General features: G+C 38.8%; 2 protein-coding genes across 7 annotated transcripts in view; one reads left to right on the forward strand and one right to left on the reverse strand.

The window, feature by feature from the left end:
• myripa (myosin VIIA and Rab interacting protein a) overlaps positions 1 to 9,664 on the forward strand; it is a 27,608-nt gene extending 17,944 nt beyond the window's left edge. For 5 of the 6 annotated variants that reach the window (XM_068737558.1, XM_068737557.1, XM_068737556.1 and 2 more), the window contains 12 exons: positions 576 to 673; positions 1,571 to 1,651; positions 1,866 to 2,009; positions 2,783 to 2,915; positions 3,269 to 3,741; positions 4,024 to 5,994; positions 6,502 to 6,558; positions 7,058 to 7,240; positions 7,909 to 8,070; positions 8,277 to 8,378; positions 8,502 to 8,562; positions 9,056 to 9,664. In XM_068737558.1, coding sequence (XP_068593659.1) covers positions 576 to 673; positions 1,571 to 1,651; positions 1,866 to 2,009; positions 2,783 to 2,915; positions 3,269 to 3,741; positions 4,024 to 5,994; positions 6,502 to 6,558; positions 7,058 to 7,240; positions 7,909 to 8,070; positions 8,277 to 8,378; positions 8,502 to 8,562; positions 9,056 to 9,075 — 3,485 coding nt within the window. In that variant the 3' untranslated portion in view covers positions 9,076 to 9,664. The remainder of the gene's footprint in view (positions 1 to 575; positions 674 to 1,570; positions 1,652 to 1,865; positions 2,010 to 2,782; positions 2,916 to 3,268; positions 3,742 to 4,023; positions 5,995 to 6,501; positions 6,559 to 7,057; positions 7,241 to 7,908; positions 8,071 to 8,276; positions 8,379 to 8,501; positions 8,563 to 9,055) is intronic. The other variant, XM_068737562.1, reaches the window with a different exon arrangement.
• On the reverse strand, positions 9,527 to 19,246 carry plxdc2a (plexin domain containing 2a; the record flags this gene model as incomplete). The annotated part of the gene is made up of 13 exons (XM_068737869.1): positions 9,527 to 10,355; positions 10,710 to 10,867; positions 11,393 to 11,428; positions 13,967 to 14,189; positions 14,276 to 14,336; positions 15,259 to 15,340; positions 15,459 to 15,554; positions 15,674 to 15,773; positions 15,845 to 15,963; positions 16,078 to 16,200; positions 16,799 to 16,868; positions 18,078 to 18,221; positions 18,953 to 19,246. Coding segments are annotated over 13 exons (1,713 nt in total), but the record flags the coding sequence as incomplete, so codon positions are not given.
• Between the last annotated feature and the right edge of the window lie 2,236 nt (positions 19,247 to 21,482).

Below are 21,482 nucleotides of genomic sequence, written 5' to 3' on the forward strand. Positions count from 1 at the left end.
GGGAGTTGCCCTACTTGGCCAGTGGGTAATTCAGCCTTGTAATAGTGAGAGCTTAGTTAATCTGCATAAGAAAGTCGCTGCAACTGACCCTCTGAGGCCACATTATCCAGTTCAAGTTTTTTTTTTTTTTTTTTTGTGGTCATTCATTGTAATCCTCTCAGGAATCCATAAACTCATATTTGTTCCCAGCTGCCACGAATAAAATTTTTTTTTTTTTACAGCAGATGAAACGGTGGAGAGAGAAATTTTGATCTTGATTGTTGTTGTAATCTTTTGGCATGTGTTCAGTCTGTTCTGCTCTCTGGTTTGCTGTCCCGACGTCTTCTCATTCTCCCAGTTCACTGCACTAACAGGCTAAATGACTGCAAACATGAATGAAAAGCTGCAGCGACCTGATGGTCACGTCTCTGTTGCCTCGACTGAGGCAATGAAAGCAGATTAGTAACACGCAGTTTGAATACAGAATTAAACAGAAAATGATGCAATTACTCCTTCCTATGTTTATGATTTTAATTCTAATTTAAGGTTCATTCAGGTAACAACATAACAAGTGATTATTGTTTCTTTGTGTTCAGAGCACAGCATAGCAGAGACGATCACTGTGGCCTTGCGGGTGGCAGAGGAGGCCATAGATGAGGCCATTTCAAAGGCTGAGTTTGACTCTGCCAGTCAGGTTATTTATTTTGTTCACATCTCATGAAAAGTAATTTATTGATGGATTACTTGTTCACACACACTGTCTTGCACTTTGTTTCCCAAAAACTGCTGTTTACTTTGACATTAGTTCACAACTGTGCACTATAATTACCTTTTTCTGTAAATAATTTTCTGACCGTGTTGTGGATGCGGCAGAATGTTATTTGTTGTTGGTCTGCTGTCCATGTGTCTGCAGTCTTCCTTAATCTGAATTCTCTGCTTTTTTATTTTCAGTTTAAATCAGATTATGAAAAAAGACATCAAGATTATGCTGCAATCCAAAGGACAGTTTAATACTACAGTATCAGGGTCATTGTTAGGCCAACAATAAAAATGCAGAATAATAAGCTCAATGGCCATATTGAACAAAAATAAGTTACTTTTATTTCACTATTCAACATCACTTTAATAACAAAGTCTGCTGGTAGGAATTCATTTAATGATTTAAATTTCCCTTTGTTTATTAACCTGAAAACACTTCCCTGTTTCACAAGAGACACTATTGATATGATACACGTTCTATAAAACTGATTACAAAAAGATTTGGTTGAAAATCAGGCTCACCTCCTCTCCTAAGATCTCCTTATAGGTCGAGAGAGAGAGAGAGAGAGAGAGAGAGAGAGAGAGAGAGAGAGAGAGAGAGCTCTGATAACACCACGCATTGCCTTGTTTCCACAACCCAGACAGACTGCATTTACATCGGCCCCCACATCATGTCACGGGAACGCACTAAACATAAAGGTTTTGAGCTGAGAGCAGTAAATGTGTATTTAAAGTGTGTGTTTAGAGGAGTAATCAGCTTATAGCGTGCATTTGTGGGTGTGTGGTGCCGAATAGCTTTCTTATTTATGTATTTTGTTTTTTTGTTTACCAGGAGAAGCAGAATGAGGCTCACTATCTGCGGGAGCACAGAGGAGAACTTATTGAGGAACTGTCAAAAACTATTGTGCAAAAAGTAAGAAAAGTAGCACATGTATAGTATGTGTGACTAGGTTGATTTACTATGTATGAAAGGCCATTGTGTAATACTCAAATGTGAGTCAGCTGTTTTGCTCCTTCAATGTATAACTCCTGCACATCTGAATACAAAACCATTAGAACCAGCATCTTTTTGTGTTCTGTTTGTACAGAGCCATATGCAGCACTAACCGTTTCCCTGTCTCTCTTAGATTATTAGTCGGAGGAAAACCTTGACTGAGATGAGGGCAGAATATGACCAGGATTGGCCACTTGAACACAACCCTGACCGTCATCATCATCAGTCTGACTGTGATCAAGCATCCAGCTCCCTTAAACACCAGCCAGATCTCTGGGTAAAATAGTCACACTCACTTAGGTTTTTCTGTACAATGAATGTTAAGGGCCATGTAGAAGAAATAGTGGTGAAAAGTTAATTTACTCAAGTTCTAAAGATTAAACCAGGGACTGTCAACCTTTTTGGCTTGAAACGTTTTACAAAAAGAGATCTTATGAGTTCAGATCAGGTTTACTATAGTAATCTAAAACTGAAACTAAAGCAAAAATAAGCAGTGAAAATTATATTGTATTATGTTGTTAGTAAATTCCTATATCCTTATTATACCACCTGGTTAAAAACGAATTGAAATAAAAGGAACGTGAATTTGTTGTCGGTTTTTAGCTATAATGTATCACTACCGGAAAAATAGAGAGCATGAATTTCTGTTCACTCTGGTGACATTGAACCTCAGAAATTGAACGGCGCTGGAGATGGCGCTGTGCTGCAATGGCTTCACATCCGACACTAAAGTAGCATGAAGATTAAACATTAGACATTATAGTTCTTAATCCTTGTATTTTATTATGTATATGTAGCTCCATACTGTGAGAAATTATATCTGGCCCCAACAAAAACAAACTCAAACTACTGTAAAACTACAACTAAATATTTAAAAACTAAAACAAAACCTTTCTGAAAAAACTGAAACTAAACTCATCTTCATGGTGAGACGAGCTGACCTCTGCTGGTTAAACTGGTCTACAGGATCTATTGAATCTACTTTATTGCTGTCATCCAGTGTGACCATGATGCAACAATCAATCATTTTTATTTGTCATCTTCTCTCAGAGGTCTCACTCTGCCTTCTCACTGTTGGACAATGACCCTTCAGGTCTGATACAGGACTGTTCACAGGCACTGAAGGACGGAGGTGGCTCAGCTATGTCCACCTGGAAGAGTGTTGAACGGCTGGACAACACTGGTAAGATTTTTAAATGCTCTTCAACTTTTTAAATCCACCAGTCATCATTGCTTTGGTTTGCTACCTTTGCACATTAAATATATTGAATTAACTATCAATAAAGAAAAGTTTATTTGATCGATAGCAAGTCTATAGAATATTAGTAATTAGTCAATGTCAGCTAATACCTACCTCGTCCACTGTTTTTGTTTGTTTATGTTGCTGCATATGCAATTTTATTCTGTGTGGTGCGCTTGTGTGGCATATGGTCTCTGTGTGTGTGTGTGTGTGTGTGTGGCATATGGTCTCTGTGTGTGTGTGTGTGTGTGTGTGTGTGTGTGTGTGTGTGTGTGTGTGTTATGGTGTGTACGGAGGTGTGTCCTCGGTACTGAAGAGCCCAGACGGGAACTGGATCGCCCTGCAGAGCACCCAGCTGTCTCGTCCCAGTCTGCTGACCAGGAGGAAGAGCCTGGTCTTCAGTGCCTTGGAGAGAGAGTCTGAAGTGGTGTCTGCCTATGAAGGCATGGACTCTGACAACGAAACCAAATCCGAGCACAGCGCCCGTGTCAGGACACCGTCGCCGCTTACAGGCAGCAGAGACGATCTGTTTTCAGACCCTGAGGGGAATTGGAAGCCCAAGAAACCTCTATTGGCTCGTTTTAAGAGGAAGGTGCCCACAGAGATCAGTCGCTCTTCATCCTCCTGCAGGACCAGCATCCTCGATGTAAACTTTAATGTGGAAGGAGCCGAAGAGGAGAGAAAGGGGGCTGCCAAGCCAGATATGGGGAAAGTCCGGAGATCCCGGAAGAAAAGGAGGAGCAAAAAAGAGTTGTCTTCTTCGGTGCTGGTAAGAAATAAAAACCAAAAGCTGATGAGATGAAATAAGATGGAAAGATCTCTGATTCATAGCAGAAAATAAAGTACCAGAATTGGCAGTTTCCCTTGTTAATGAAGAGGCTATTTGTCTACATCATTATTTTAATTTAACATGTTTAAGTTGAGTTTAAACTCTGGATTTCAATTGTTTTCAGTGTACTAAATAGCAGCAGTAGAGTTCCCGTGACATGAAGCCGTACTTCATTCACCAGAAAAAGAATATTCTTAAATCTATTATTTCTTATCTTCACAGGATTACAGGGAGAAAGATGACCATTCCCAACATTCGTCTGATGCTGCGACCCCTGAACCTTTACACCTTGAGAGTGACACCACAGGGCATGAAGACAATCAGGTGGAGGAGGAGCTTACGTTGAAACTACAACAGCTAGCAGGCAGAGTTTCTGACTCCTCAACCGGAGGAGGAGGAGATGTTGATAAAGATGGAGAGGAGGAAAAGAGTCTAGGAAGCAAGGACAGAGGTGAAGATGATGAGAGGCCGTGGAAGATGGAGACAGACTTGGATGAAGGAAGAACAGAAGAAGATGAAGTAGACGAAGAGATGAAATACAGATTATACAGGCTCATCGCACAGTCCAGACTCACTTACTTGTCGACTGATGATGACTTGGACAAAGATGGCCAGAGTGAAGCAGAATGGGAAGGAGCCAAAGAGGAAGATATGGAGGAGGAAAAGACGGACGGACTTACTTCTAAACTCTGTCAGCTGGAAAAAGAAGTCAGGGCAAACCAGTTCTCCTCCACAGAGGATGAGTTGGACAGAGTTGGCGTCATGGATGAAGAGAAGATGGGAGAGGAGAAGGAAGAGGAGGAGGAGCTGGCGGTGAAAGTGTGCAGATTAGCTAATCAAGCCAACGCCACCCAATTTTCATCCACGGAGGATGAGTTGGACCGAGCAGGCAGAGGTGAAGAGGGGGAGGAAGCGATAGATGAGAATTTGTGGAAATTGCAGGCAGAAAAAGACGTCCAGGCCGTTCAGCTGCGCGATTTGGCCAGTCTAATTAGTGCTTCTCAGTTTTCTTCCACTGAAGATGAGCTGGATAAAGTTGGAGAGAATGAGGTGGAGGAGGAAATAAATGAAGAAGGAATTGAGAGGGAGGGAGCAGTGGTAAAGAATTGGGATAGGAGAGAATCATTTGGAGACTTGGATGTAAATATGTTTGATTTAAGGGATGGAAATGAGGAAATTAGGACGGAGAGCTGTGATGAAGAATTTGAAGATGTCCAACAAGATAGAACAGAGGTAGAGGAAAAGAAAGATCGCATGAAGGAGAGAGTAACAGATGAGTATGAAAGGATGGCAAAGGGGCCCACATGTGAAGAAAAAGTAGAACTTTTGAAAGAAGATATGGCTATAGAAGCAAAAGAGACAGATAAAGGACAAGAGATGGAGTTAGAAACAGTGGTCCAAGCAAAGAGAACAGAGGAGTTAATATCCTTGGATGAGACAAAAGTCCAACAAGTAAATCAGCCCGAGACGAAGTGGCCAGACAAACAGGAAGGGGAGGGAAAGATTAGAGGAGGCGAAGAGAGTCAGGATACAGCAACAGACAGTGATGAGGAAGATGCAGAATTTGACAGAATAATCAGCAGCATGTTGATGATGACTTTGGAGGACATGCAGATGGAGGCAATAAAGGATGAAGCTGCAGAAAATAGGAGCATACATAGAGAACCAGATGAAATAGAGACAGATGAGGATGTAAAAATTGAGGGAGAAGGTGGATTTAAAGACAACGTTGTCGATCCTCAAAGCACAAATGCATCAGAGGAGCCAGGAAGTGCAAACGAATTTCAAAGTCGAGGCGATTACGTAATGCCAGAGTCTGCTGTGAGAGAAATACCAGGAGAAAATGTAGGTAAGCTAATTGGAGTAAATATTTACAGAAGAAAGGGGAGTAGAGATGCTACAGGCACAAATGAAAATGAGCGGCAGGAAAAAGATAGAGATGCACAAGAAAAAATACATTTAGAAATCAAAGAGACCCTCGAGGCGAAACAAACGTATAAAAGACTAGAAATGGATGATGACGAACAAGAGGACAGAAAAGTCACTAATGAGTTGAACATCATGGACACACTGGGAGGTGCTGCAGAGGGAGATTGTGAAAGTAAAGAAACCAAAGAAGAAAATACAGATGATATGGAGCAGAGCACGTCTACTCTTCAGGAGGGTTTACTGTCACCTGAGGAGATTCAAAATGTAAGAACTAAAATGTTTATCTCACTATGGACAGTGATTCATAATAAATGCAACATTACTGTTAGTAATCAACACTCACATGCAGTTTCAATAACCTATATTCTCCACGTACAGTCTGTTGTGATTATATAATAACTGTTAGTAGGTGTAGCTTTTGAAGATGTGACATTCTTCCTCTAACAAATGTAAGAATTCTGCACAGTTCTCAGCTCAGGAGAAACCTAGTTAGTGGCTGTTGAGTTAAGAGTATTTGTTTATGAATGAATTCATGACTTTTCCTCATTTGATACACATTTTATCACCGTATATCATTTTAAAATGACTCATCTTGTAATTGCCACAGAGCTCAGCTAGAGTGACAGGCCCACTTGAAAGAAAACATTACATTACTGAGTAACTCTCTTTATAAACTGTTCTTGGCAATGCAACAAACTACTAATCAATTCTGCTTGGTGCCGTTTTTTGTCTGGCCTGTCTTTTCTTCTTCTGTGCTTCTCTCTGCTGTAGGGTAGTGACATGGAGCTTTACAAAACAATACAGTTTATATCTACTCTGTTGGAGCAGGTGAGAACTTGTTTTGCTTGAGGGATGCAGCTAGTGGCAATCATTGCAGATCTAGAAAGCAAATGTTCCTTATTTGCACTTTTCCCCTCACATTTTCTTCTCTTATTGCTATTGCTTATTGCGTTTTTCATGCATGCATCTCATTCCATAATTTTCATTTCAGTATGCTTTTATTCTCACACTGTAGTTTATTAGATGATGCTATAACAAATAACAGAACAGCAACATCATTGCCAGACACCAGGACATCCACAACATCCACATCACAAACCTTATATATAACAAATTATGGTCTTTATTCAGCTCTACACAATTTGCATATAATTATTCATGATTGGCAAAGCAGACAAAAGGAAGGTAAACCACCCGCCACAGATTTTGAGGGGACAAATATAAACCCTTTACATAAATCAGTTCAAATTAAATGTACTTTTTTTCATAAACTAAAATCTTGGGTGTTACAAAGCTTTCCGTCAGCCAGTCTATCTGTGTGTTGTAGAGGTACTCAGCGGTGGCTCTGCGCAGCATCACCACCGAGGTCCTGAAGGTGCTGAACGCCACTGAAGAGCTGCTGCTGCAGGGGGTGGAGGGAGGAGACGGCCCCCGATTCTCCAACACTTCGCTGCCCCCCGACACAGATCCTAAGAAACTGGATCAACAGTTCTCTAGACTGGAGGAGAATGTAAGTTTAGCTTTTTATTATCTATATTTGTTTAATTCACTGCACATTATGCTACTATTTGTTTTTAGTTGCTGTTTATATATATATAAGTAAATACATTAACAAAGGTACACTGTAACAATGAACAACAATGTGTCAATTTCAAAGTCAGACAGCAATTGAATTGTGCAAATATGCTGCAATAAATATTGAATAATTATTCTAACATGTTGGTTAATATACGTACAGCAAAACCATGTATCGGGATGTGCAGAATATACAATACAGAGGGTAAAGTTTAGATTTGACAGTTATACATATTACAAAAAGATGGTGTAATTTGACTGATGTTGTAATTCAGAGTGACGGCATGTGAGTAGAAACTGTTCTCATGTCTGGTGGTTTTGGAGTCCAGTGTTCTGTAGCGCCTCCAACAGGGGAGATACTGAAACAGGTTGTGTCCCAGGTGTAAACGGTCTGCAGTGATGTTTCCTGCCCGTCTCCTGACTTTGGATATTTATAAGTCTTGAATGGAGGGCAGGGTGGCACCAGGGATTCTCCTCTGCAGTCCCGATTACATGCATTACTGAGTCTGTCAATGTAATTCTTAGGATTCAATTCCTTCAGTTGACTTTGCTGTAATTACCAAGTTTTGAAGTTAATCCGGTGTTGAACTGGACATGTTGCAGGTGTACGTGGCTGCTGGGGAGGTGTACAGTCTGGAGGCGGAGCTGAGTGACCTGGAGGAGTGTGCTAGGGGCATCTGCAGCACCACGTCGGACACGGAGCTGTCCTTCCTGGAAGAGCAGGTAGCATCAGCAGCTGCTAAGGTTCAACAGTCTGAGCTGCAGGTGAGTTGAAACTAGATATGCATTTGATAGCTGAAAATGTTGTGTTAAATTGATCTGGTCCTTTTTGTTAGGTCTGAATTTCTGGAAGCTGTGATGAATTCATAAAAACACAGATTGGCCATAAGGGGGTGCTGCAAGTAGAGTGACAACTACAGTGTATCATCAGTCTGATCTTAATCAAACCGTGTTGCTTGTTTCTGCTCCAGATTTGCGACATCTCGGCCAGAATTGCTGCTTTGAAGAGTGCAGGACTCAATGTGGACACACAACAGTCACGCTTCACTAAGACCAAGACCATTCCAATCATGGTACCTGTATACATTAATATAAATCATATCATAAGAGGGTAACTACCACAACCATATGTCAAACACTGTGTGCAAGAATAATAATTACAAAAAACCTTAAGTTTCACATGCGTCTTCTTGCAGCCTGTAACTGTGGAGTCATCAAGGCAGCTGAGGAGGCGATTACCTGCACCACCAGTGAAAGGTAAGAAGCAACATACTACCTGTATACTGGGCATTATACTAATTTTCACAGAAAGTAGAAACTTAAGTGAACAACTTTTTTAGACTAACAGGAAATCAAACTTCACTAAATGTCTAAAAGGATGAAACAGCTATTTTGTCTTAGTTTGCATTTTAACTGTTTTGAATGTGCTTTTGTCATTTTTATAATGTGAACATACTCACTCATATACACCTGCTTAGATGTATACATAGCATTGTTTTGATTTGACTTGGTAATCGTTGGAGATATAAACCAAATACTATGAAGTGGTTGTCGAGTAAATGGAAGTTACTTCCAGAAATTTATGCAAAAATTTGCACTTTGACATTAATTAATTATTCCCCCATTCAATAGGAAGTGCTATTTGAGTGATGTTTGATTATAATGTTTTAATACTAGTACCTCAGATCACTTTGTAATTGGATTACAAATACATGCATACGTTTCTACATTGTGTTTGGTTCTCTTTCAGAAGACAAGGAGGAAACCTAAATCATTGAGCCAGGACCTTTGCAGTATCTTCAACACGGAAGTGCCTTGACCCTAAAACTGTGCAGCCTACAGACCAGTATTAAGTGATCCATTCGTTTGCCTTAATTTAAAACTAAACATGCCTCAGATAATACTGAACACTAGTACCGTTTGTCACCGAGTGCAGGAAACTGTTGATTCTCATGTTATCTTGTAAAATGTGAAGTAGTTTTAACTACTCTTAATGTTTAAAATGTATGCGCAGTGATCAATCTGGTAAAGAAGGTTAAATCTATAACACTTGAGTTCTAAGACTTTTTAAAATAAAAAAAGATGAAGCTGATTGCATAGGTCCTAAAAAAAATTATACTTTTTATAGACTTCATTGTAACATCATTAGTTGTCCATATAAATACTGTGCAGTTACTGAAAATACATGCAGTTTTTACCGAAAGAAAATGACGAGACAGTATCATGTTAAAAACAAAGACTTGTATTTTTTCCATTGGTTGTGGATGTTTGTAATGTTGAAGTGTACAGCAAACCAATCGGTAAATATGTTAAATCTGCTTTTACTTCGTTCAGAAAATAAAGTAAAAATTCAAAAGGTCCCAGACATTCGATTCATTGTGCTCAAAGGTGCACCTTGTTTGCCCTCAGATGAAGGTGGGTGTAATGGTGAGGAATTCAGTCTGTATTTTTGAGATGAGGAAATGACACCCAAATACGACATTCCTCTTTGTGAAGAAGGTGTGGGAACAACACATAACTCTGGAAAATAACAACCGTCTTTGTGAGAAAATGGTCGCAAAACAAACATTCAGCTTTGTGACGCTGTAGTAAATAAATGAGTGACCTGAACAAAGTAAAGTTTATCTTTAACTTTTTACATTAGGAATGGCTCATTAATGCAAACATGAAGCCAAACTGTAAATATCTTCTGTAGTTACTTTCCTCATAGAGGTTTGGTGTTTTCCTCTCTGAACACTCAAATTCTATCCTTAAAATGAACTTGAGCAGCAGCTGAATGGAAAATAAAGTCTCCGTCACATAGAGATCCAGCTCTGTCCCAAAACCTCCAGGGATACGTAGTGTCAGCTCTCTGAGACTAGGAAGCGCTCCCTCTGATCAGGAACTATGAATCCTTCTTTCTGTTCACTCTCTCTTCTGTCTGCCATGACAAAAGAATGTTTGGGGTCGATGACCACCATGCTGTCCTGACTAGGAGCCTCCACCTCTGTGTAAGAAGGGCGACCGGAGCCCCGCCTGAACTTCATGATTGGCCAGCGAGTCGGCCGCCGCTGAGGGGGGGAAAAAATGACAGAAAATAAATACAAAACTGGGTATATGGCGGAAATCATTAATAGGAGCTGCAAATCTCATTCCAAGTCTGGGAATACATTTTACGATGGGGACATTTTGACGAGTATCCAAATTAATGTGTATAGTCACCTCCCAGTGGTTGTTGGAAGGACCAGCTTTTTATCTTTATGCTTTGCTGCTTGCAGGACAACAATAACTGACAAACATTGACTGTGATGGAGTACTTTAACTCATTTTCAAGTCTTAACTTTCAAAGGGAAATCCAAAGTAAGAACACAAAGTGTGCTTTGTAAAATGGTTCGTTCAAGGGAGTGGATTAGTGCGTCACTGACCTCCATGAAGAAGAGGCTGGCGCTGGACGTCGGGTGGTTGTACATGTAGACAGACATAAGGACAGCCGCTCCCATGACGACCATCACCATGACGATGCCTGCTAGCAGACCAGTCTGCGGCTGCTCGTCACTCTCTCCTGTGGTCTCCTCGGGTCCTGCTGTACGGACGTGACGATGAGTCTCAGTCATGCGACTTAAAGCCACTCTGTGTGTGGAATTTGAATCCCTTATGTGGATACAACTACGGAACACTAGAGATTGGGCTACAAACAGCACATGCATGCAGCTGTTACCACTTCAAAGATGTGGTGTGAAGGATTTGGTGGCATCTAGCGGGGAGGTTGCAACCAACTGAAACATCTCCCATGTGCCAAGTGTGTGGGAGCACTACAGCGGCAGCAGAAATGGTGAATGCACTTTCTAGAGCCAGTTTGGAGGTACTGTAGAAACACAGCAGCCAACTTCATATGTAGCTATAAACGTCTCATTCTAAGGTAACAAAAACAACTTCTTATTTTCGGGGTGATTATACACTATCAAAAACATACTTAATCTATTCCACTTCTGTCAATAGATCCTGCTAAATGCTACAAACTGTGCCTTTAACACAAATATGTAAGCTTTGATATGTAAGAGCTGACTTGAAGTAATAAAATCACAAGCAGACAGTAGGAATGACTTACGTGATTCATTAATGTGCAAAGAGATCTTTGAGTCATCTAGAAAAAGAAAGACATGATATACTATTTTAAATAAGACATACAGTAAGCTATATATATATATATATATTATTTTTTTTAAATTGGTGACAGTGTAAGGAATAAAAAAAAACAAAGATTGACCACATCCATTTTTTCTCCAATAGAGAAGCTTTTTTAGCTATTACTGCAGATGATACTTTTAATCTAACTTGTGTACGTTTTTACTGGAGTGTACTCGACTACAAGTGAAATCACAAAGTGCAAATCTAGTTGTTTCCCCACAGGCATCACAAACTGGAGCAGCATGGGGTCGTTTGCAGTGAACAGTTGGCAAAAAAAACCAAAAAAGATAATGTAATTCCCATTATTTTCACTTCAAAATATCAAATTCAAACTCTCTCCTCTTTGCCCTTAAACGCTAAAATTCCCCAGCCTTTTTAATTTAACAGAACACACCACAAATTCTGAGGAATCGACCTTTGATACTGTAGACCATGGTGTGCTGCTGTCAAAGCTAAAGGCCATGGGGTTTAGCAAGTTAGCTTCTCAATGTGTCAATTCTTATCCATCTGGAAAACCTTTTCTCCTACAAAATTACATTTCCATACAACTAAATCGCACACTCAATTATGTTTTGAAGGAAACTTATTTTCTTTAGGACCAAGAAAAGTTTGAAACACACAAAACAAAACACTACAAAACTACTCAGTTTAGTAAAAAAAAAAACACGGTGGTGCAACATGGCGAAGTCAGTGTAGAGGACCAGGTATCTATGTAGGTATAAACGGCTCGTTCTCAGGTACCGTAAACAAGGATTCTTGGTTTGAAGTGATTGTACACTAATGAATGTAGTTATGAATAATATATTACATTTCTGCCAATAAGTCCCCCTAAATCCTACACATAACAAATCAGGCTACTGGTACCTCAGCGAGCATGGACGCCCGACCAATCCTTGTGCTTGAATGCTACTCAGGGCGGGTCATACCAAGAAAAGGAGTGGGATTCTTAATAATGCAAGGAGGTCATGGTGCTGAAGACTTTCACTGAAATCTGCCAAAAGACTAAACTATTGGCAAAAAAAATCATGGTTGTTAAATAGATCAGCATCAAAGATGTCAGCTGCCACCTCCTGGTTTAATAGTGCACCACAGCAAATCAAAATCAGACTAAAACGATAATCAGGGTCATGTTTAAATTACATCTCTGTACTCGTCTGGATTCAGCATATTTTAAACAATTTCAGTGGCTTCCAGTTTGAAAAAAAAACAAACAAAAAAAAGTCATACAAATCAAGTTGGGACCTACACATACAATTGTTCATAATGAGTTCCCTAAATATCTGTTCAACTACTTTAAATCTCAACTATGGGACATAAGGCAGTTTAACAGATATGATCCTTTTTAGATTCAAGAGTTCAAAAGGCAAAATTACCTTTTTATACAAGCTGCAATTAAATGGATTAAACTTCCAGTTTCTCTTAAACGAATTCAAGCATTGAGAGACAAAAGGCTATGAAGAAATGGCTATCAAATGGTCTCGCACAAATACAGTGTTGTGATTTGATGTTTTTTGTCGGTCTTGCCCCACAATCAGAGGATCACAGTGGAAATAAGCCTTGAGTAATTTAATCCTTGGCAGTTTTGTAAATGCATGTGATAACCGTCTTCAGGTGAAGCAGTATTATTTGTATTTTTATGATCGTCAAATGAATCTATTAGAAACATTTTGAGATTAACTTTGGGACTTCAGGGATACTTTACATTTCTAATAAAAAACAAGTACTTTTCCATCTACTGAAGTAAAAGATCTGAATACAACATCCTACTCAAACAGAAACACTATTGTTTTACTTCCAGCAAACAAACAATATCCACTGCAGCCAAAAATAACAGCCCTCCTTTATTCTGACTTAACCAGAGTGACAGGCATACATTGAGTCATCCTTTAGCAACTGAGGATACTATGTAGTATTTAACATGGCGCTGTATACACTCAGCTAGGAGCTAACAGAGGGCTGGGAAATAGCTGACCACTTGACCCTCACACTGTCAGACTTTACAAAACACACCGGGCTATTAATTCATGAGATAGCAATGATACCTGCCATGTCCTTAGCAGTAATCTGTCCTAAATTACTTTTAACATTAAAGACAAAAACTGAAATTAAGTGACATAAAGCTATCAAACAAGCTCATTCTATGAAGAGGTAGTGGGACAAGTTTCAAATTCTTTAGCTGAGATGTCGACATACAGAGGATTTTAAAATCTGGATTAATATCTAAATAAATAGCTTATCAAATTCTAAAAACTCTGGAATTGAACATGATAAATAGGCCTACTTAAATAAATAGGGTTTGTAAATCTCAAACTCTCATTATGTGTATGGAGCCTCTATGTATAAGTCCCTGTGTGACCGGTGGCGAGCGCGCAGCAATCGGAGCCCAGATCCACCGATAACGAGTTAATTAATAAAATGTCCTTTCTGCACCAATTAATCAATGCTAAGACTACTAAAACATACATGTTTTGTTTACTACAGACAATTTGCTTACCTTCTGCAGGTTTGCTGGTTGGAGGCTGTGGCGTGGACATTATTCTTCTGCCTGTGCTGCCGTGTGTTGAAGGGTTAGTGACGGAGGAGCGGGGGGGTCTGGAGGTCATGCTGGAGGACCGCTGCTGCTTTGTGGTAGTTGCAACAGAAGTCGTCGTATGTGTGAGGTGGCGAGATGTGGCGTTTGTGACATCAGTTGTTCCGAGACACCGGAGATCTCTTCTCTGGAAAAACAAACATCAGTAAACTATTTTGTTCTAACAGAGTTTAACTTTCTGTAAGTTTACTCAAATCCCAAAATAATGAGAACCTCCTCCGGGCAGCCGAAGTCGACCCAATCTTGCCGGTTACGATCAAAACCACTGGAGCATCTAAGAAAATAAAGTAAATACTGTTAGTGTGAGCTTGAGCTGTCATCCCAGGTTTACCTTCACAAACATTCAAGATACTGTATTGACAAAGTGTTTGAGTCTGAACCGAGGCTTTTTCAAAATCAAATGTTATTAAAGACTTTTGCAAACAGTTGATTTCTTTTTGTAGTTATCAGGTAGTTTAAATACCATGAGACTGTGTTCTGCATAAAGGCTTTGGTAGGACTCATGTAGAATATAGTTACTTATACTGTTTACTCCACTGCAATAGGGCAGTGTGTAGAAAAGCAACAGGGGTAAATTGGTTTATACTTAATAAAAGAAAGTTTGTGTTTTTTACTATATTGATACAATCCCTATCCTACATTAAATAGCTTATTGGTTTCTGTAATTGTTTCTCCTCTGTCCATACTGGCTGCAAAGAAATCCCTTTCCAAAACAATTGCAATGTAGGTGATGGGTGACAGAACCCAGAGTCCTCATCCTGTGCTAAAATGAGGCTTGTAAGTTAATCAGATCAAACAGGCATCTTCCAAACTTTTTGTAGCATGAACGTTAGAACCAATAAGACAAGAATATTGAAATATTTTATTTTCCATTACATTGGTTGAACAATTATTGTGTCTCTATAACTGCAAACTGTGTAATTGCAACCAAATGTAGATGATATAAGCACACATCAACACAGACTACAAAAAGTCACTTATAGGAAGAACTATAACATTACAAATTAAAATGCAGTGGTCATGAGTCTGACTTGGAATTGTGCAAAAAGATAAAAGTAATTTCTATACAATGTTTTTACCATCAGCCAACATCTGTGTATTTTAATGCAACCCTGGATTCAGATGAACATTAAACATCACTGTTGTCTTTTTTATTAAAATACAATCAGTTGGAATGTGCAGTCTTTCCAGTTTACCTTTGAAGCCGACTGCACCAGCTGCAGTTAAAGCCAATCTGAGAAGTGACACATGGACCACAGCTGGAGAACTGGAGACATGCTGAGAATAAAGAAAACCATGAAGAGTGAGGCGGAAGAGACGGCTTTGGCTTCTGTGAATTAAACCTGAATGCATTTTTACAGGCCATGCTGCAACGTAGAGCTAACATGAAACGTACTTGGGAGAGGTAGCATCTCCACAGCTGTAGAATTTGCGATTTTGGACTTGAGGATGTCGACTTTGTGATACTCATAAATAGTTCTCCTCCGAACATCTGGAGCATGTCAGGAAAGATATAATGTTAACTACTAGTGAGATCCAGTGTTTTGTTTTGGTTGGTAAAAATACAGTAAGAAAATGCATTTTTCTTAATATATCAAATATGTCACTCACTGGGGATCTGCTGTATCTCATGAAGAACCACAAAAGCATCCGACAAACCCACTTTAACAGGATGATTCTCTGTGCTGATGTCTTTGAGGTCTAAAGGAATCTATAAAAAAGCAGCATAATTAAACAAATTTCGCATTAACAGAAGAACTAAAAGAGGAAATGAAATGTCACCTCTTTGTATGCAAAGACGATACGTCCATCGCTGTGCAGAATGGCCTGGAAGGTAAAAGTACCGAGACTGATGTTGTCCTGGAGGGGAATCCGGTTCCACTGAACCACCAGTGCAGTGCCTACGTGGTAGACAAACATAAACATAACCATCACAGACATGTAGTATAAATATTCTACAGCAGAAAACCAATCAGTCACAATCGAGGTCAGTTGAGTAAAATGGTCTCTCTTACCGTTGTCAAAGTAAAACACAGAAGAGTTTTTGGACAGACTTGGGTCCAGATTCGCCATTAAAGGAGCAATGTACTGAGTGGCTGTGAGCATTCGGTGAAGTATATCTCCAGTGTAAATGAAACCTGTCAAGAGTAAAACATGCAGGGGTTACTAGCATTCATTTATGTGCAATGCAGGGAGATATTCACAATAATCATGGATGAGATATGAGACAAAGGGCCCCTTCCTCCAACTAACATAACCCCCCAAAACAAACTTCTTCACTCACAGTAACTTCGCTTTTTTCTGTTGTATTTTTGCAGATTAATCTAGATCTTAAATTTCTGTTGTTCAACTTCAGTACTTTATTCAGGCTGGAGATGGAGAAGTTGTATAGAAAGAGATCTACACCATACTAATACCACCATACAGAATACTAAAGCATATACCTGAACGCTTTACACACAACATCAAAAAAAATCTATGAGGCAAGATTATAATCTCTTAAAGCAGCAATCAAAAATATTTAAATAGATTTCACTTACATTTTGGTCAATTGTATCCTAAGTATGCACTGTGCAATGAGGGGAAAAAGTGAAAAAATGTATAATAAAAATTCCCAATTCATATAATGCAGTTCTACTTGTAACTCAGGAGAAGAGATGACATCTAAAACTACTTTGAATACCCACTAAGCCTCATCATAACTTCTAAAGAAAAGACGTGTAGTTAAAGACTTGCCTCCAGTTGCCACTGTGATTTCTTTTAGTATATGTCCATAGAAAGGGAAGTCGAAGGAAAGATTCACTCTCTGGAAAAGAAGAAGGAGAAAGTGTAACATCAACTGTATGCTCATGACAGACATAGACACTGACAACTAGAGATGCTCCATTTGCAATTTTCTTGGACAATTCCAAATGTATTAAAGTATGGCCTGCTGGTTTCCATTTTCTTTATTTCTTACTATAATTGGCATCCTAAAACATTTTTGTAGCTTTTCTTTCATGGAAAATTGAAATCCAATTGTATGTTGATAATGAAATATGAACTATTAAATAATCTACATTTTCTTCAAAACTGCACCAAGTTAAAGTAACTTTTCTCACTCAAACAAATCTCAAAATAAAAGTGCTCCAGGACCTGGACAAAAAAAAATCTAACTAAAAAAGGAATTGCAGTATATTCCACTTTGCAAGCTTTAGGTCTTTTTCACTCACGCTGAAGTGTGTGTGTGTGTGTGTGTGTGTGTGTGTGTGTGTGTGTGTGTGTAGCTGTACTGTGTACCGCAGCTGACAAGGCATGCATGTTTTGTGTGTCTGTGACGTTACCGTCTGTGCCACTGTATGAGCTATGTAAAGTGTGTTTATTTGACCGGCAAAAAAATCTGATGAATAAATGAAATTAAATGTATTTATTGTCATATACATTTTTTACACATATACAAAATTTAGCCTCTGCTTTCAACCCATCACCAACTTATTGGGAGCAGTGGGCTGCTGAGAAGCACCCGGGGAGCAATTAGGGGTTCAGTGTCTTGCTCAGGGACACTTCAACACAGGACACGTCCCAGGAAAGGACCAAACCGTCGACCATGCGGTTACCAGAGGACCCTCTTAACCCAGTGTGCCACGGTCGCCCCCCATGATGAAACTGATCAGCTAATAACTGGCTGATAAATTGTTGCAGCTTTACTGACAACATAAGAAAAACTTTTGGTAGATTCTTTAATCATGTAAAATAGCTTATAAAAGGTTTTACTGTGACTTAGTGAGAGTTAATTGTTTTTGTGCTAATACAGTGTTCTCAATTCAACACATTCAGAAACAGAACTGTAATACACTGATCAACAATTTATTAATACAATGACTAAATTATTTGGATATTATTTAGATACTTTTTCATTCGGGAAAGTCAAACTAAATAAATAAATAAAAGATGGATTCCCCATTGAACTTCTTTTACATGATATTTATATAAAAAATGTGATTGTCCCATTTATTCACAAAGACTGACTTCATACCTCAGCTTGTCTGTAGGTGTTGGACAGAAAGCCACAGGCCTTCCACTCATCCTCTTCGATCTCGTCGATGTTCACCCACAGCTCTTTACTGGCTGCGTCTCCAGAACCGTAGATTTTAGATGTATAGTAAGCATGATCCATGTTCTGTACACAAATGTAGGGATTGAAATCAGTATTAGGGACAACACATGTGACGTTTTCACGTGCTGGTGAAGCTATCAAGTTTTAGCGTAGCACATTATTTTTCAGATTCAGAAGTGTGAGATGGACAGATTTATGACAGGTATGAAAAGTAAAACACAACAGTCAAAACCAAATTCAAGAAATAACACTAAATTTGTCCACTGCATTTTTTCTAATTTCTGGTAACAAAGAGGGAAAACATTTCCGAACCACTGCATTCAAAATTTTCATTTGTCTATTTTTTTCCATAATCTTTCTTGCTAATATCTATATATGAAATACCAAAATTGTGTTCAATTCTAAATTTGTCACTGAATATTTCAAATCACATTACTTTTACTTCCAGGAAACAAAATTTCTGATGTTACTGATAACAGTTTTAAAAACAACATTCCCCCATATCTTTATATAAAACTGAGACGTTTAACTGTAACTATTTTGGGGTTTCATTTTCCAAAAGATCAATATGCTTTGATAAATAAAGTTTCCTTAAAAAGTCTGGTCTTTGAGAAAATTAAACATACTGTATGCCGAGAATTTTATAGCTGAAAGCTTCATCAAGAATCTTGCCCACTTTCAAACAATTGATACCTAACTGTCCCAAACTAGATTCCTATTTAAGACCAGATATGACTTTAGTTCCTAAGTGTTCCTTCATTTGCAAAACCTCTCTTAGCTGTCAATAACTTTACCACAATCTGTGTGGAATTGTTGTGCCCCTCGTCCAACAGCAGGTCTGGATCTGACTCCTCTGGTTTGTGCTGGTCTCTGTAGTGGCCCCTCTTATCTGCAGCCCAGCCAGGGGCCCCAGACCTGGGACTCCTCTCCCTGGCCTGGTTGTTCCCTGCGACGACATATGGCCGTACGTCTGGAGGAGACAGCCCCTGTGTGTCAGTACGGTAGACTCCTGAGGAATCAACAAGAGGGAGGTCACTATTTTTGTTTTGAACACAGCATTTGCTTACCGTTTCGTTTTTTTGGAGTATTCAGTACATAATTATATCACCAATGATAAAAATAATGTATTTATTTGTGAGCAGCAAAATATCCACATTTTAGAGCACTCTTTATACAAATATACTTAAGAACAAAAGTAACTAACAAAACATTTTTATAATCAAATGATCATTCAAGTAACTTATCAATTAACAATGCCAAACATGTTCTTATTCCAGCTTCTTATATAATGAAAACTTTTTAAATATTTACATGTTTTAAATACTATTTAAAATAGTTGAAAATGTAATATCGTTAATAAAAAACAAAACATGCCATTTGAAGATATGACCTCGGGCTCTAGATAATTTTGATTTGTTTTCAGTTTTCTGGTATTTTATCAGCTAAATTGCTCATAACGATGCAACAAAACATTATTCAAACTAGTGCTGCAATTTAAGATGGTTCTCACAATCAACTAGAAAGATACTCATTAGAGTGAGCCAGGTGTGTCTGGAAGACCACAGGTGTATTGTGTGATTGAATGAACACAACCCACAATAGGCTGAACCCCCTTTATTAACACTTATGTTAACGTCCATTACGTTAGCTGTAAGCCAAACACAACGTCCGTTACGTTAGCTGTTAGCCAAAAGTAACGTCCATTACGTTAGCCAAATGTAACGTCCATTACGTTAGCTGTTAGCCAAATGTAACGTCCATTACGTTAGGTGTTAGCCAAATGTAACGTCCGTTACGTTAGCTGTTAGCCAAACACAACGTCAGTTACGTTAGCTGTTATCCAAACACAACGTCAGTTACGTTAGCTGTTCGCAAAATACACCGCAAACTGCAGCCGGATGGGGTTCGAGAGGAACTCAGGTGTCTGGCCACTAGTGGCCGGGAGGCGATTAAGCGCCCACGAGAGCGCCTTGAGCATGCAGCCATAAGGCACCCAAAGTAAAATGCCGTTTTCTGCAGCAGAATGCTAACGTTAGATAGTAAGACCAAGAAAAGCAGTGAATTCTCACAGTCGAGGTCTTGGAGCCATCAAATGTTTCTCAATAATGCTTGCAAAAAAAGAAATTAAACGATACATTGGTTGTCAAAATAGTTGCAGCTCTAATTCAAACCCACTGAACTTATATTTTTAAATTTGCCAATTCCATATTTTAAAGTTTTCAAAGATACCAAATATGCCAGCCTAAATTTTAGGGGAGTTTGTATACAATAATGTAAAAGGCATATAGAATAATTCCATTAGGATTTCCATTTAAAAAAAACATAGTTTTGGGTTTGAATATTTCACATAAAAATCATATTGCTTCAATAAACTGGTACACAACATTAAGGCTAAGATACTGATGTGGAGAATGCATCTTTGAACATCTCAAACACCAGTTAACAAACATCTTCTCACATGCAACAGGACATAAACAATTCCCCAGCGTGTGCCATGTGGCAAGCATGCCTGCTCATCCCGTCATCCGACCCCTTTCCAGTGACTACTGTGCGTCCGAATTTTTCGTTTCACAGCAGAGGGTGAAAGCATGCTTCACATTCTTCACACCAGCAAGTCCAGGACCAGGCATGTGAGGCCAGACAGCTGTGACTGCTGTGTCTATATTTCTGTCACATGGTGGGCCGCGTATTGAAGCTTTCTGTGCAAGTATCAGGAGCCGTTTTATTGGTAATAAAAGCTGCAACTGTTGTATAGTGACGGGCTGCTACTGTCATTTGCAATTTGCAAAATACCCAGTCTGTAGATCAACAAAAGTCAGATTTATCATAGAGTTTAAGATGCAGCCAAGCACAAAATACAAGGGATACCTTATTTATGAAAACATCAAAACATCTGCACATGTACTTTCTATAATTGGCAATCCCCAGATATATATACTGTATGCATTGGCATAGAACAGAGCATGTTTAAAATCAATAATAAAATATGCCTATGCATAAGATGTAATAATTACAAAAAAAACTTTACACTGAAACCTCACACTAACACTGTAAGTAAGTACATTTACTGCGGAAGTTAGTGTTTATAGTTAGTTATGTAGCTTTAACAACAGAAATATTCCATAACTTTAGGTGATAAAACAAAAGCTTTAGGTCCAAATAATATTTTACTTCTATAAGGAAGCGTTACAGTATTTACTGTATAAAGATGTTTACTGTATTGCGCAAACTGACCTGTTCCTAACGTTAGGTTAGCCTAAAATACAATTATTGGCAGATTAAAAAATAGACACATTTTGTTACTTACCATAAACGGATTTAAGC

Source organism: Cebidichthys violaceus, unplaced genomic scaffold (genome assembly GCF_023349555.1).
Source record: "Cebidichthys violaceus isolate CVI_PGR_0920_01 unplaced genomic scaffold, fCebVio1.0.p SCAF_8, whole genome shotgun sequence".
NCBI lineage: Eukaryota > Metazoa > Chordata > Actinopteri > Perciformes > Stichaeidae > Cebidichthys > Cebidichthys violaceus.